The sequence below is a fragment of the Rhinoraja longicauda genome, chromosome 25, assembly GCF_053455715.1.
Source record: "Rhinoraja longicauda isolate Sanriku21f chromosome 25, sRhiLon1.1, whole genome shotgun sequence".
Taxonomy (NCBI): domain Eukaryota; kingdom Metazoa; phylum Chordata; class Chondrichthyes; order Rajiformes; family Arhynchobatidae; genus Rhinoraja; species Rhinoraja longicauda.
Window position 1 is genome coordinate 5,073,034 of NC_135977.1, and position 15,104 is coordinate 5,088,137.

General features: G+C 49.5%; 1 protein-coding gene across 1 annotated transcript in view; it reads right to left on the reverse strand.

Annotated features, from left to right (window-relative positions):
* Nucleotides 1-15,104, reverse strand: part of myo18b (myosin XVIIIB) — a 204,322-nt gene that overhangs the window by 54,146 nt on the left and 135,072 nt on the right. Inside the window, 3 exon segments of the mRNA XM_078421838.1 lie at nt 5,016-5,153; nt 8,529-8,612; nt 13,058-13,174. Coding sequence (XP_078277964.1) covers nt 5,016-5,153; nt 8,529-8,612; nt 13,058-13,174 — 339 coding nt within the window.

Genomic DNA, 15,104 nt, shown 5'->3' on the forward strand with positions numbered 1-15,104 from the left:
TAATTATAGGTAACCCACTGACAATGACTCCCCCACCTCCCCCTCTTACCCCCAACCCACCCCCCACTTTTCTTCCCCTCCCCCCTCGCCGCTGTGCCCCACTGAAGCCGCACCTGTTTCTCCCCTCCCCCTCCCCTTCCACCTACATTCCTTCATCCAGCTTCACAATTCACAACTCTTCAATCCTTTTGTCTCACACCTTCTGTCATTTCATCTCAGGCCTGTGTCCATCTAACTGACTGTCAAACCCCTCCCTCACCTACATTATCTATCACCAGACTGAAGAAAGGTCCCAACACCAAACGTCACCTATCCGTGTTCTCCAGAGAGGCTGTCTGACCCGCTGAGTTACTCCGGCACTTTGCGTCTTGTTTTCTTTGTAAACCAGCATATGCAGTTCCTTGTATCCACCTATTACCAGCCAGGCTTTATCCGGCTCCTCCTCTCTTCCAGCTTTCTTTCTCTTCCCCACCCCCCTCTCCCCCCCCCCTCCCCCACCCCCAACCCCACAATCAGTCTCAAGAAGGGGTCCCTAACATGAAACATCACCTAACCATGTCCTCTCTCCTGAGATGCTGCTTGACCCATTGAGTTACTCCGGCACTTTGTGTCCACCTATCATAGAAACATAGAAACATAGAAAATAGGTGCAGGAGTAGGCCATTCGGCCCTTCGAGCCTGCACCGCCATTCAATATGATCATGGCTGATCATACAACTCAGTATCCCGTACCTGCCTTCTCTCCATACCCCCTGATCCCTTTAGCCACAAGGGCCACATCTAACTCCCTCTTAAATATAGCCAATGATCTGGCCTCAACTACCCTCTGTGGCAGAGAATTCCACAGATTCACCACTCTCTGTGTGAAAAAAAACGTTCTCATCTCGGTCCTAAAAGACTTCCCCCTTATCCTTAAACTGTGACCCCTTGTTCTGGACTTCCCCAACATCGGGAACAATCTTCCTGCATCTTGCCTGTCCAACCCCTTAAGAATTTTGTAAGTTTCTCTAAGATCCCCAGGATCGCTTGGCAGGATTTGTCCCACCCCCACCTCTTTTTCTCCAGCTTTCGCCCCTCCCCCCCCCCCCCCCCCCCCCGGACTACGATCAGCTCTGAAGAAGGGTCCTGACTCGAAACGTCGCCGATCTATGTCCTCCAGAGATCTCCTGACGTCTGACCCACTGAGTTACTCCAGCCTTTTGTGTCTTTTTTGTGTGAGAACAAGATTTGGAAAGGGGAAAAGCACAAAGAGGCCGTGGGGAGAATTACATTCAACAATGCAGTCGAACTGCAAGGCAACACGATTGGAATAAATCACTGCTATTAGCATTCCGCGTGTTAAATCTTTTCTAAAAATATTGCCGCAGATAGCCGAGCCTTTCTGAACGCTGTTGGAATCCAGAGCGGGCTGTCTGCTGAGAAAACAGCTGGAGGGTTAGAAAGATATCTGCGGACTGGGTCGGCACGGTGGCGCGGCGGTAGAGTCGCTGCCTCACGGCGCCGGAGACCCCGGTTCGATCCCGACTACGGGTGCTGTCTGCACGGAGTTTGCACGTTCTCCCCGTGACCTGCGTGGGTTTTCCCAGATTCCTCCCAACTCCGAAGACGTGCAGGTTTGTAGGCTAATTGGCTTCGGTAAAAATTGCGAGTTGTCCCTCGTGCGGTGTAGGATAGTGTTAGTGTGCGGGGATCGCGGGTCAGCACGGACCCGGTGGGCCGAAGGGCCTGTTTCCGCCCTGCATCACTGAAGACTAAATGCTTCGGTAAAAATCGTAAATTGTCCCTAGTGTGTGTAGGAGAGTGCTAGTGTAACGGGCGATCGCTGGTCAGTACGGACTCGAGGGGCCAAAGGGCCTGCATCTGCATTGTATCTCTACAGCGCCGTAAGATTAGCCAGGCTGTTGCAGGTTCTGTCACTCTAGAGACAGACGGGCTCTCACAGAGCAGGTAAAACCTCCCATCAACGGCTAAGGTGCATAAAAGCATTTGACAGATTTAGAACTGCCTGAGGCTCAGATAACAACCTGAGCAGAATCAAATCAACATGCAGACATAGTCCGGCACAGAGAAGCGCTACGTTACAGAAATACAAGGGACTGCAGATGCTGGAATCATGAGAAAAGCCCTAACTCCCTTCCACTTACTCCATCTACACCTCACGCTGCCTCGGCAAGGCCAGCAGCATCATCAAGGACCAGTCTCACACCGGCCACTCCCTCTTCTCCCCTCTCCCATCAGGGCAAGAGGTAAGGAAGTGTGAAAACGCACACCTCCAGATTCAGGGGCAGTTTCCTCCCGGCTGTTATCAGGCAACTGAACCATCCCACCACAACCAGAGAGCAGTGGTGACCTGCTATACTGTATATATGTATATGAGATAGAGATGTATGTATATATATATAGATACTAGACCAAGTTGGGCCCAGACCGCTCCTGCATTGGTGCAGCACCCTCAGACTATCATTAATTGGACTTTACAATAGACAATAGGTGCAGGAGGAGGCCATTCGGCCCTTCGAGCCAGCACCACCATTCAAAGTGATCATGGCTGATCATTCTCAATCAGTGCCCCGTTCCTGCCTTCTCCTCATACCCCCTGACTCCGCTATCCTTAAGAGCTCTATCCAGCTCTTTCTTGAATGCATTCAGAGAATTGGCCTCCACTGCCTTCTGAGGAAGAGAATTCCACAGATTCACAACTCTCTGACCGAAAAAGTTTTTCCTCATCTCCGTTCTAAATGGCCGACCCCTTATTCATAAACCGTGGCCTTGCACCACACGTGCACTACATCTCTGGAGCATGTCTGAAGAACTGAAGAAGGGTCTCGACCAAAGATACTAGAGGAACAAGATAGACCACTCGACCCTAAAAAAACCGTAGTACGTCCCGGCAGAAACTTGCAGAAACATTCAAAAAGAAAAATAACAAAAATCTGTGTTGATAGATGAGGTATATTCTGCATTTTAATGGTATCATCACACATACTGTTCCCCCAAAACACTGATTACACTGCGAGAGGCGGAGCGAATGGCAGGTTTACTAAAATGGCTCCTTTGCGCACTACACTTCAGTATAGGCGATTTCAACGGAGTGGTCCATCTTGTTCCTCTAGTATCTTTGGACAATAGACAATAGGTGCAGGAGAAGGCCATTCGGCCCTTCGAAGCCTAGTCGCTCCAGTCTTTCAACATATGACAGCCCCGCCATTCCGGGAATTAACCTAGTAAACCTACGCTGCACGCCCTCAATAGCAAGAATATCCTTCCTCAAATTTGGAGACCAAAACTGCACACAGTACTCCAGGTGCGGTCTCACTAGGGCCCTGTACAACTGTAGAAGGACCTCTTTGCTCCAATACTCAACTCCTCTTGTTATGAAGGCCAACATTCCATTGGCTTTCTTCACTGCCTGCTGTACCTGCATGCTTCCTTTCAGTGACTGATGCACTAGGACACCCAGATCTCGTTGTACGTCCCCTGTTCCTAACTTGACACCAATCTGCCTTCCTGTTCTGACCACCAAAGTGGATAACCTCACACATCCACATTAAACTGCATCTGCCAAGCATCCGCCCACTCACACAACCTGTCCAAGTCACCCTGCAACCTCATAGCATCTCCCTCACAGTTCACACTGCCACCCAGCTTTGTATCATCTGCAAATTTGCTAACGGTACTTTTAATCCCTTCATCCAAGTCCGCCTGACCCCACTGAGTTTCTCCAGCATTTTGTGTCTGTCCGCACCAGTTCTACGATATCCCGCTTTCTCATCCCCCCCCCCCCCCCCCCCCCCCGACACACGAGGGACGATTTACAGAGGGACAATTAACCGACAAAAACACCGCGCGTCTTTGGGGCGCGGGAGCAAACCGGATACCCAGGAGGAAACCCACGCGGGTCACGGGGTGGAAGAACGTGCAAGCTCCACACACAGACAGACAGACAGCGCCCGGGGTCAGGATGGAACCCGGGTCTCTGGCGCTGTGAGGCAGCAGCTCTACCCGCTGCGCCACAGTGCGGGATAATGACAGTGCAAATCTTACTCTAGTCTCGACGGCCAGGCTCTGTTTACGGCCCTGGTGCAGTGGGGCGGTGAGACGAGAGAATGAGCGATCGCAATTAAGACCGGAATTAAATTTTGATAAGGCAATGAATCACCCATGGTGAGAGTTATTAAGAAACATGAAGCAGCTGCCAGCTGAGAATGCCGGCAGCTGAAAACATTGGGAGGCATCACCGCGGTGGCGCGGCGGTAGAGTCGTTGCCTCACAGCGCCGGAGACCCGGGTTCCATCCCGACTACGGGCGCTGTCTGCACGGAGTTCGCACGTTCTCCCCGTGACCCGCGTGGGTTTTCTCCGGGTGCTCCGGTTTCCTCCCACACTCCAAAGACCTACCAGGCCTGCGGGTTAATTGCCTTCGGTGAAAGATGGAAATTGCCCCCAGTGTGTGCAGGATGATGTTGGTGTGCACTGGAAGAGACGGCCGGTGGGCTCGGTCTCGGTGGGCCGGGGGGCCTGTCCCCGCTCTGTACCTGTTGGGTCTGAAGTCAATAGACAATAGGTGCAGGAGGAGGCCATTCGGCCCTTCGAGGCAGCAACGCCATTCAATGTGATCATGGCTGATCATTCTCAATCAGTACCCCGTTCCTGCCTTCTCCCCATACCCCCTGACTCCGCTATCCTTAAGAGCTCTATCTAGCTCTCTCTTGAATGCATTCAGAGAATTGGCCTCCACTGCCTTCTGAGGCAGAGAATTCCCACAGATTCACAACTCTCTGACTGAAAAAAGTTTTTCCTCATCTCAGTTCTAAATGGCCTACCCCTTATTCTTAAACTGTGACCCCTGGTTCTGGACTCCCCCCAACATTGGGAACATGTTTCCTGCCTCTAGCGTGTCCAACCCCTTAATAATCTTATACGTTTCGATAAGATCTCCTCTCATCCTTCTAAATTCCAGCGTATACAAGCCTAGTCGCTCCAGGCTTTCAAGTCGAGGAAAATAACGTGGCTCACCTCAAATCTCTTCAGTTGTGATCTCTGGAACTCGAGCTTGTTCTCGAGATCGCAGATGATCGCTTCTTGCTGGCTGACGATCCCACGTTCCACCATCGAGTTCTCCATGTATTCCATCCTGCTCTGTGCCACCTGCAACTAGATATTACCACCAAAAGACCAATTACCACCATGAGCCCCAACGGCAGAAACAGAAAACAGGACTGCGTGACGTGGCGCAGCGGTAGAGTTGCTGCCTCACAGCGCCAGAGACCCGGGTTCCATCCTGACCACGGCTGCCGTCTGTACGGAGTTTGTACTTTCTCCCCGTGACCTGCCTGGGTTTTTCTCCGAGATCTTCGGTTTCCTCCCACACTCCAAAGACGTGCAGGTTGTACAGGGCATTGGTGAGACCACACCTGGAGTATTGCGTACAGTTTTGGTCTCCTAATCTGAGGAAAGACATCCTAGCCATAGAGGGAGTGCAGAGAAGGTTCACCAGATTGATTCCTGGGATGGCAGGACTTTCATATGAAGAAAGACTGGATAGACTCGGCTTGTACTCGCTGGAATTTAGAAGATTGAGGGGGGATCTTATAGAAACTTACAAAATTCTTAAGGGGTTGGACAGGCTAGATGCAGGAAGATTGTTCCCGATGTTGGGGAAGCCCAGAACAAGGGGTCACAGTTTAAGGATAAGGGAGAAGTCTTTTAGGACTGAGATGAGAACGTTTTTTTCAGAGTGGTGAATCTGTGGAATTCTCTGCCACAGAAGGTAGTTGAGGCCAGTTCATTGGCTATATTTAAGAGGGAGTTAGATGTGGCCCTTGTGGCTAAAGGGATCAGGGTGTATGGAGAGAAGGCAGGTACGGGATACTGAGTTGGATGATCAGCCATGATCATATTGAATGGCGGTGCGTACAGGCTCGAAGGGCCCTATGGCCTACTCCTGCACCTATTTTCTATGTTTCTATGTTTGTAGGTTAATTGGCTCGGTATAAATAATAAATCGTTCCTAGTGTGTGTACAATAGTGATAGAGTGCGGGGATCGTTGGGCGGTGCGGACAAGGTGGGCTGAAGGGCCTGTTTCCGCACTGTGCCTCGTAACTAAACTAAACTAAAGTAGGGGAATTGAGGACCAGAGGACATAGGTTCAAGATGAAGGGGAAAAGATTTAATAGGAATCTCAGGGGTAGCTTTTTCACACAAAGTTGTAGTGGGTGTGTGGAACGAGCTGCCGGAGGAGGTAGTTGAGTCTGGGACAATCCCAACGTTTAAGAAACAGTTAGACAGGAACATGGATAGGACGGGTTTGGAGGGATATGGACCAAGCGCAGGCAGGTGAGACTGGTATTGCTGGGATGTGTTGGCCAGCATGGGCAAGTTGGGGCCGAAGGGCCTGTTTCCACGCTGTATCGCTCTGTGACACTCTGTGACACTCTATGAGGTGATTAAGTCAAGTTTCAGAAGATAATCTAATTCTGCAGCCTTTGAGAACTGGAACTGTGTGATCAAAGGAATATTCTGTAACTGCGAGAACAAAACTCACAAGAAAAGAACTTGGAACCAGGTGGTCTGGGAAGTAATTGCTTTGAAAGAACTATCAAACGATGAAAAGGCAAGGGCTTATTTTCAATGTTCATTCTGCAGTAACTACTTTTGTCATTTTCAGATAGATCAAAGGTTTTGCCATTCTATATCCCTGCTTTTACAGAGAGAAGGTGGATTCTCTAAGGATGTTTGAGATTCAGCGCAGTATGAGTAATGCAGTGGGCGGCACGGTGGCGCAGCGGTAGAGTTGCTGCCTCACAGCGTCGGAGACCCGGGTTCGATCCCGACTACGGGTGCTGTATGCACGGAGTTTGTACGTTCTCCCCGTGACCTGGGTGGGATCTCCGGTTTCCTCCCACACTCCAAAGACGTGCAGGTTTGTAGGTTAATTGGCTTTGGTAAAATTGTAAACTTGTCCCTAGTGTGTGTAGGATAGTGCTAGGGTACGGGGTGATTGCAGGTCGGCACGGACTCGGCGGGCTGAAGGGCCTGTTTCCGCACTGTATCTATAAAATAAAATAAACTTAGGGTGGTGGGTATATAGAACGAGCTGCAGGGAGACGTAGATGGGGCAAGTCCTATCATAATGTTTAAAAAAGCATTTCGATAAGTACATTGATAGGACAGGTTTAGAGGGATCAATCATATATCTCTCCCTTCTAACCCAATTCTCCTGCCTCCACCTGTATCCAAAGCAATATTACTTAGTTTAGTTAGAGATACAGCGTGGAAATTTTTTGATTTAGAGATACTGCGCGGAAACAGGCCCTTCGGCCCACCGAGTCCGCGCCGCCCAGCGATCCCCGCACACTAACACTATCCTACACACACTAGGGACAATTTTTACATTTACCCAGTCAATTAACCTACAAACCTGCACATCTTTGGAGTGTGGGAGGAAACCGAAGATCTCGGAGAAAACCTACGCAGGTCACGGGGAGAACGTACAAACTCCGTACAGACGGCGCCCGTAGTCAGGATCGAACCTGAGTCTCCGGCGCTGCATTCGCGGTAAGGCGGCAACTCTACCGCTGCGCCACCGTGCCAAACACAGGCAGGTGGGTCTAGTGTGGTGTTTGCCGCGTTGTATCTTAGTTTAGTTTAGAGATACAGTGCGGAAATTGGCCCTTCGGCCCACCTAGTACGCGCCGACCAGCGATCCCCGCACACTAACATTATCCTACACCCACTGGGGACAATTTACAATTATACCAATTAACCGACAGTGTGGAGGCTTTGGAGAGAGGGAGCAAACCGGAGATCTCGGTGGAAACCCACGCAGGTCATGGGGGAGGACGTACAAACTCCGTACAGACAGCGCCCAGGGTCCGGATCGAACCCGGGTCGACGTGAGGCAGCAGATTAATCTTGGCACTACAATAGGAAAGCAACAAACAGGTAGAACTCTGCTGGAAAAACTCTGCTGGAGATGAAGAGGGACCTTATCTCAAAATAATTCATGGTCAAAATCCTTGAATGAACCCCACTTTACGCAGGAATGAGTGGGTTAACCTATGATGAGCGTTTGTCAGCACTGGGCCTGTACTCGCTGGAGTTTAGAAGAATGAGGGGGGACCTCATTGAAACGTACAGAATAGTGAAAGGCCTGGATAGAGTGGATGGGGAGAGGATGTTTCCACTAGTGGGAGAGTCTTGGACCAGAGGTCACAGCCTCAGAATTAAAGGACGTCCCTTTAGGAAGGAATTGAGGAGGAATTTCTTCAGCCAGAGGGTGGTGAATCTGTAGAATTCATTGCCACAGAAGGCTGTGTAAATGGATATTGTTGAGGCAGAGCTAGACTGATTCTTGATTAGTACGGGTGTCAGGGGTTATGGGGAGAAGGCAGGAGAATGGGGTTAAGGGGGAGAGAGATAGATCAGCCGTGATTGGAATGGCGGAGTGGACTTGATGGGCCGAGTGGCCTAATTCCTCTCCTATCACCTGTGAACTGATGAGTGAAGTCGCAGTTAAAGTCACCTACCTTCTCTTCGAAGCTTTGCTTCTCCTCTACGGCTTCCTTCAACTGAGTCTGCAACTCCTGTATCTGGGCAATGTCACTGGATGACTGCCCAGGAGCAGGAGAAAGAGAAAAGACTCAGTAAGTCAAGTGAAAATAATCAAGACCGAAGTTAAATCACAATTCATTCAGGTTTTAAAAAAAAGTTTGCTCAAGAGTGGCAGTTCACGGTGGCGCAGCGGTAGAGTTGCTGCCTTACAGTGCCGGAGACCCGGGTTCCATCCCGACTACGGGCGCTGTCTGTACGTTCTCCCCCGTGACCTGCGTGGGTTTTCCCCCCGTGATCTCCGGTTTCCTCCCGCGCTCCACAGACGTGCAGGTCTGTAGGTTAATTGGCTTGGTGTACGTGTAAATTGTCCCTAGTGTGTGTAGGATAGTGTTAGTGTGCGGGGATCGCTGGTCGGCGCGGACCCGGTGGGCCGAAGGGCCTGTTTCCGCGCTGTATCTCTAAACGGACAGGTTTGTCAGTAAATTGGCTCGGTGTAAGTGTAAATTGTCCCGGGACAGCGTGTGGAATAGTGTTAGTGTGCGGGGATCACCGGTCGGCGCGGACACGGTGGGCCGAAGGGCCTGTTTTCGTGCTGTATCTCTAAACTAAACTAAAAGTGTTTAATTGTCACGGGTGGAACTCATTGCCACAGACGGCTGTTGAGGCCGAGTCATTGGGTATCGTTAAGGTGCAGATTGACAGATATTTGATCAGTAAGCCAATTAACAAAGCCAATTTATCAAAGCAGTTCTGCAGTTGTACAGGGCCCTAGTGAGACCGCACCTGGAGTACTGTGTGCAGTTTTGGTCTCCAAATTTGAGGAAGGATATTCTTCCTATTGAGGGCGTGCAGCGTAGGTTTACTAGGTTAATTCCTGGAATGGCGGGACTGTCGTATGTTGAAAGACTGGAGCGACTAGGCTTGTATACACTGGAATTTAGAAGGATGAGAGGAGATCTTATCGAAACGTATAAGATTATTAAGGGGTTGGACACGTTAGAAGCAGGAAACATGTTCCCAATCTCAATCAGTACTCCGTTCCTGCCTTCTCCCCATACCCCCTGACCCCGCTATCCTTAAGAGCTCTATCTAGCTCTCTCTTGAATGCATTCAGAGAATTGGCCTCCACTTCCTTCTGAGGCAGAGAATTCCACAGATTCACAACTCTCTGACTGAAAAAGTTTTTCCTCGTCTCCGTTCTAAATGGCCTACCCCTTATTCTTAAACTGTGGCCCCTGGTTCTGGACTCCCCCCAACATTGGGAACATGTTTCCTGCCTCTAACGTGTCCAACCCCTTAATAATCTTATACGTTTCGATAAGATCCCCTCTCATCCTTCTAAATATCAGGATGGAACCCGGGCCTCTGGCGCTGTGAGGCAGCAACTCTACCGCTGCGCCACCGTGCCGCCACTAATCCAGACGTTAATTTATCGGCCAATACTGTTAAGATTAAAATGGTTTCAAACAGCATCTGCAGTTCACTTCTTGCACACTGTTAAGATTAGAGATCGTTAAGAGGGGATCTTAAGATGAGAGGGGATCTTATCGAAACGTATAAGATTATTAAGGGGTTGGACACATTAGAGGCAGGAAACATGTTCCCAATGTTGGGGGAGTCCAGAACAAGGGGCCACAGTTTAAGAATAAGGGGTAGGCCATTTAGAACGGAGATGAGGAAAAACTTTTTCAGTCAGAGAGTTGTGAATCTGTGGAATTCTCTGCCTCAGAAGGCAGTGGAGGCCACTTCTCTGAATACATTCAAGAGAGAGCTAGATAGAGCTCTTAAGGATAGCGGAGTCAGGGGGTATGGGGAGAAGGCAGGACTTTTCTGATTGAGAATGATCAGCCATGATCACATTGAATGGCGGTGCTGGCTCGAAGGGCCGAATGGCCTACTCCTGCACCTATTGTCTATTGTCTATTGTCTATTAACTCGATTTTATCTTCCCTAGTTGCCACAAAGGTTTTTTTTTTCACATTTTAACGATTGCCGCCTTAAGTTTCCACACGACTGGTCTGATCATTTAACCACTGCATCACCTTATTGACCTAAACGAACATTTAAAGAAATCGCATTAGTGAAGGCCATCAAGCCTGAAGCTACAATGTTTCTCCATTGTGCTTTAGTTTATAGGAAAATATATTTGTTGTGCTTTTGTAGTCTTAAGACTGCTTCGACAGAGAGCTAATCATTGGTTTCTTAGCCCCGTGTACAGGTTTAAAAGAGAAAGTCTTTTTAGGCAGGATAAATGTCTCGATCGTACGCAGCAAACACAAGCCATAAATTCCATGGGATCTCACCCTCTTTACCACAGTGAGTGCTGTCTTACCCGACCTGCTCAACCAATTGTATATCACAAAACGCTGGAGTAACTCAGCGGGTCAGGCAGCATCTCGGGAGAGAAGGAATGGGTGACGTTTCGGGTCGAGGCCCTTCTTCAGACTGATGTCAGGGGGGGAGCGGGACAAAGGAAGGATGTAGGTGGAGACAGGAAGATAGAGGGAGATCTGGGAAGGGGGAGGGAAAGAGAGGGACAGACGAACTATCTAAAGTTGGAGAAGTCAATGTTCATACCGCTGGGGTGTAAGCTGCCCAAGCGAAATATGAGGTGCTGTTCCTCCAATTTCCGGTGGGCCTCACTATTCCTACACAACGATCATATACGTTTCTTATAGCGACGTATAAAATTATAAAAGGACTGGACAAGCTAGATGCAGGGAACATGTTCCCAATGTCCGGGGTGTCCAGAACCAGAGGCCACACACACAGTCTTAGAATAAAGGGGAGGCCATTTAAAGCTGAGGTGAGATAAAAACCCTTTTTCACCCAGAGAGTTGTGAATTTGTGGAATTCTCTGCCACAGAGGGCAATGGAGGCCAATTCACTGGATGAATGTAAAAGAGAGTTAGATAGAGCTCTAGGGGGCTAGCGGAATCAAGGGGGTGTGGGGAGAAGGCAGGCACGGGTTACTGATTGTGGACGATCAGCCATGATCACAATGAATGGCGGTGCTGGCTCGAAGGGTCGAATGGCCTCCCCCTGCATCTATTTTCTATGTTAACACGGTGTCTATGTTAATTACTTCGAGTTAAGAAGTTGGCAAACACTCCTGCCTAGAGTGAAGATGAGGGGATCACAAGGGGTGTGGAGATAATGTGGAAAGTGTGAGGTTAAGTAGCAGATGTACACACAATGGAGGACAGAAATGATCAAATTGCGGGTAAGTTGAATTGAACTGAATTGAATACGTTATTGTCTCACGTGACAGGCCACAGTGAGATTCTTTGGTGTGCACACACAAGGTATGCAAAGAGTCACCACACAAAGGGCGCTGACAAAGTTACAAAGAGTCCCGCGCAGTGGCACAGTGGCGTAGCGTTAGAGTTGCTGGCTCGAAGGATACACTGGAATTTAGAAGGATGAGAGGAAATCTTATCGAAACGTATAAGATTATTAAGGGGTTGGACACGTTAGAGGCAGGAAACATCTTCCCAATGTTGGGGGTGTCCAGAACCAGGGGCCACACAGTTTAAGAATAAGGGGTAGGCCATTTAGAACGGAGATGAGGAAAAACTTTTTCAGTCAGAGAGTTGTAAATCTGTGGGAATTCTCTGCCTCAGAAGGCAGTGGAGGCCAATTCTCTGAATGCATTCATGAGAGAGCTAGATAGAGCTCTTAAGGATAGCGGAGTCAGGGGGTATAGGGAGAAGGCAGGAACGAGGTACTGATTGAGAATGATCAGGCATGATCACATTGAATGGCGGTGCTGGTTCGAAGGGCCGAATGGCCTCCTCCTGCACCTATTGTCTATTGTCTATTGAAGGGCCGAATGGCCTACTCCTGCACCTATTGTCTATTGTCTATTGCCTCACAGCGCCAGAGTCCGGGGTTCGATCGCGACTACGGGCGCCGTCTGCGCGGAGTTTGCACGTTCTCCCCGTGACCTGCGTGGGTTTTCTCCGGGTGCTCCGGTTTCCTCCCGCGCTCCAAAGACGTGCGGGTTTGCAGTCTAAAGTTGGATTAGTTTAGTTTTGTTTTAGAAATACAGCACGAAAACAGGCCCTTCGGCCCACCGAGTCCGTGCTGTGAACCTGTGAAACCCGAACACTAACGCCATCTAGGGACCGTTTATAATTTCGCCGACAACCTACAAACCTGCACGCCTTTGGAGTGTGGGAGGAAACCGGAGCACCCGGGGAAAACCCACGCAGGTCACGGGAAGAACGTAAAGACTCCGCACAGACAGCACCTGTAGTCAGGATCGAACCTGGGTCTCTGGCGCTGAGGGGCAGCAACGCTACCACTGTGCCACCGTGCATTGTGGTAGTTTGTGGATTTTGTAGGCTTATTCAGTTTGAGAGGGGAGAAAACAGCTGAAAATATCCCAGGGAGATACAAGGAAATGCAGGTGCAAGTTCACCAAAAAAATGACCTGGCTGTTTGGTGGAGTGAGCGAGAGGGGTCAAATGGACAAAGTGAATGGACAATGCCAACTGGGTACCTGAGCTATGAGGTCCTTGTGTTTCTTCATAAGCTCATTCAGGTCCTCTTGGTCTTCTTCGAGACGTCGAAGCAGATCAGCCTTCTCACGCTCCAACTGGTACAGCTGTTCATCAACCTACCATCAAACAGAGAGTCAGAGAGAGTCATAGAGTGATACAGTGTGGAAACAGGCCCTTCGGCCCAACTTGCCCATGCTGGCCAACCATGTCCCAGCTACACCAGTCCCACCTGCCTGCGTTTGGCCCATATCCCTCCAAACCTGTCCTATCCATGTACCATGTGGGAAGGGGAGTTAAAGTGTTTGGCAACCGGGACATATCGCAGGCCGAGGCAGACTGAGCGAAGGTGTTCGGCGAAACGATTGCCCAGTCTGCTCTTGGAAAACTGAAAACAGCTTTGATGTGACAATAGGTTGTGGCTTTCGATTGTCACAAAGTGCCGTTCTTTAAAATTGGTGTCTTGCCTCTACCCTGGGTTGAATACGGTGGGCGGTCACGGTGGCGCAGCGGTAGAGTTGCTGCCTCACAGCGCTGGGGACCCGAGTTTGATCCCGACTGCGGGCGCTGTCTGTACGGAGTTTGTACGTTCTCCCCGTGACCGCGTGGGTTTTCTCCCGAGATCTTCGGTTTCCTCCCACGATCCAAAGACGTGCAGGTTCGTAGGTTAATTGGCTTCGGTATCAATGTAAATTGTCACTAGTGTGTGTGGGATAGTGTTAGCGTGCGGGGATCGCTGGTCAGCACGGACTCAGTGGGCCGAAGGGCCTGTTTACGCGCTGTGTCTATACACTGAACTAAACTAAGCAGATTGATTGACCAAGCAAAGGTAAACCAGCAAATAAAGAACATGCAGGCTTTCATCTCCTTGAAGCAACAAAGTATAATTCCTTTTGATATCATCAGGACAGTATAGGGCCCTAGTGAGACCACACCTGGAGTACTGTGTGCAGTTTTGGTCTCCAAATTTGAGGAATGATATTCTTGCGATTGAGGGCGTGCAGCGTAGGTTTACTAGGTTAATTCCCGGAATGGCGGAACTGTCGTATGTTGAAAGACTGGAGCGACTAGGCTTGTATACACTGGAATTTAGAAGGATGAGAGGGGATCTTATCGAAACATATAAGATTATTAAGGGGTTGGACACGTTAGAGGCAGGAAACATGTTCCCAATGTTGCGGGAGTCCAGAACAAGGGGCTACAGTTTAAGAATAAGGGGCAGGCCATTTAGAACGGAGATGAGGAAAAACCTTTTCAGTCAGAAAGTTGTGAATCTGTGGAATTCACTGCCTCAGAAGGCAGTGGAGGCCAATTCTCTGAATGCATTCAAGAGAGAGCTAGATAGAGCTCTTAAGGATAGCGGAGTCAGGGGGTATGGGGAGAAGGCAGGAACGGGGTACTGATTGTGGATGATCAGCCATGATCACGGTGAATGGCGGTGCTGGTGCGAAGGGCCGAATGGCCTCCTCCTGCACCTATTGTCTATTGTCTACAGTATGATGAAAGAATGGGTGGACTGGGCTTGTATTCACTGGAATTTAGAAGGATGAGAGGGGATCTTACAGAAACATATAACATTCTTAAGGGATTGGACAGGCTAGATGCAGGAAAAATGTTCTCCATGTTGGGGGAGTCCAGAACCAGGGTCACAGTTTAAGAATAAGGAAGGGGGTAGGCCATTTAGGACTGAGATGAGAAAAACCTTTTCACCCAGAGAGTTGTGAATCTGTGGAATTCTCTGCCACAGGAGGCAGTGGAGGCCGATTCACTGGATGTTTTCAAGAGAGAGTTAGATAACGGAATCAAGGGATACGGGGAGAAGGCAGGAACGAGGTACTGATTCTGGATGATCGGCCATGATCACATTGTAAGGCGGTGCTGCCTGGAAGGGCCGAATGGCGTCCTCCTGCACCTATTTTCTCTGTTTCTATGTTTGACAATGGTGCATTGGTTGAGCCTAGCTGCCTTAATCCTGTACAGAACATGGACAGACCACGTCATGACACTCAGATACAAAGAAGATTAAAATTACCTCCACAAAACAATCTT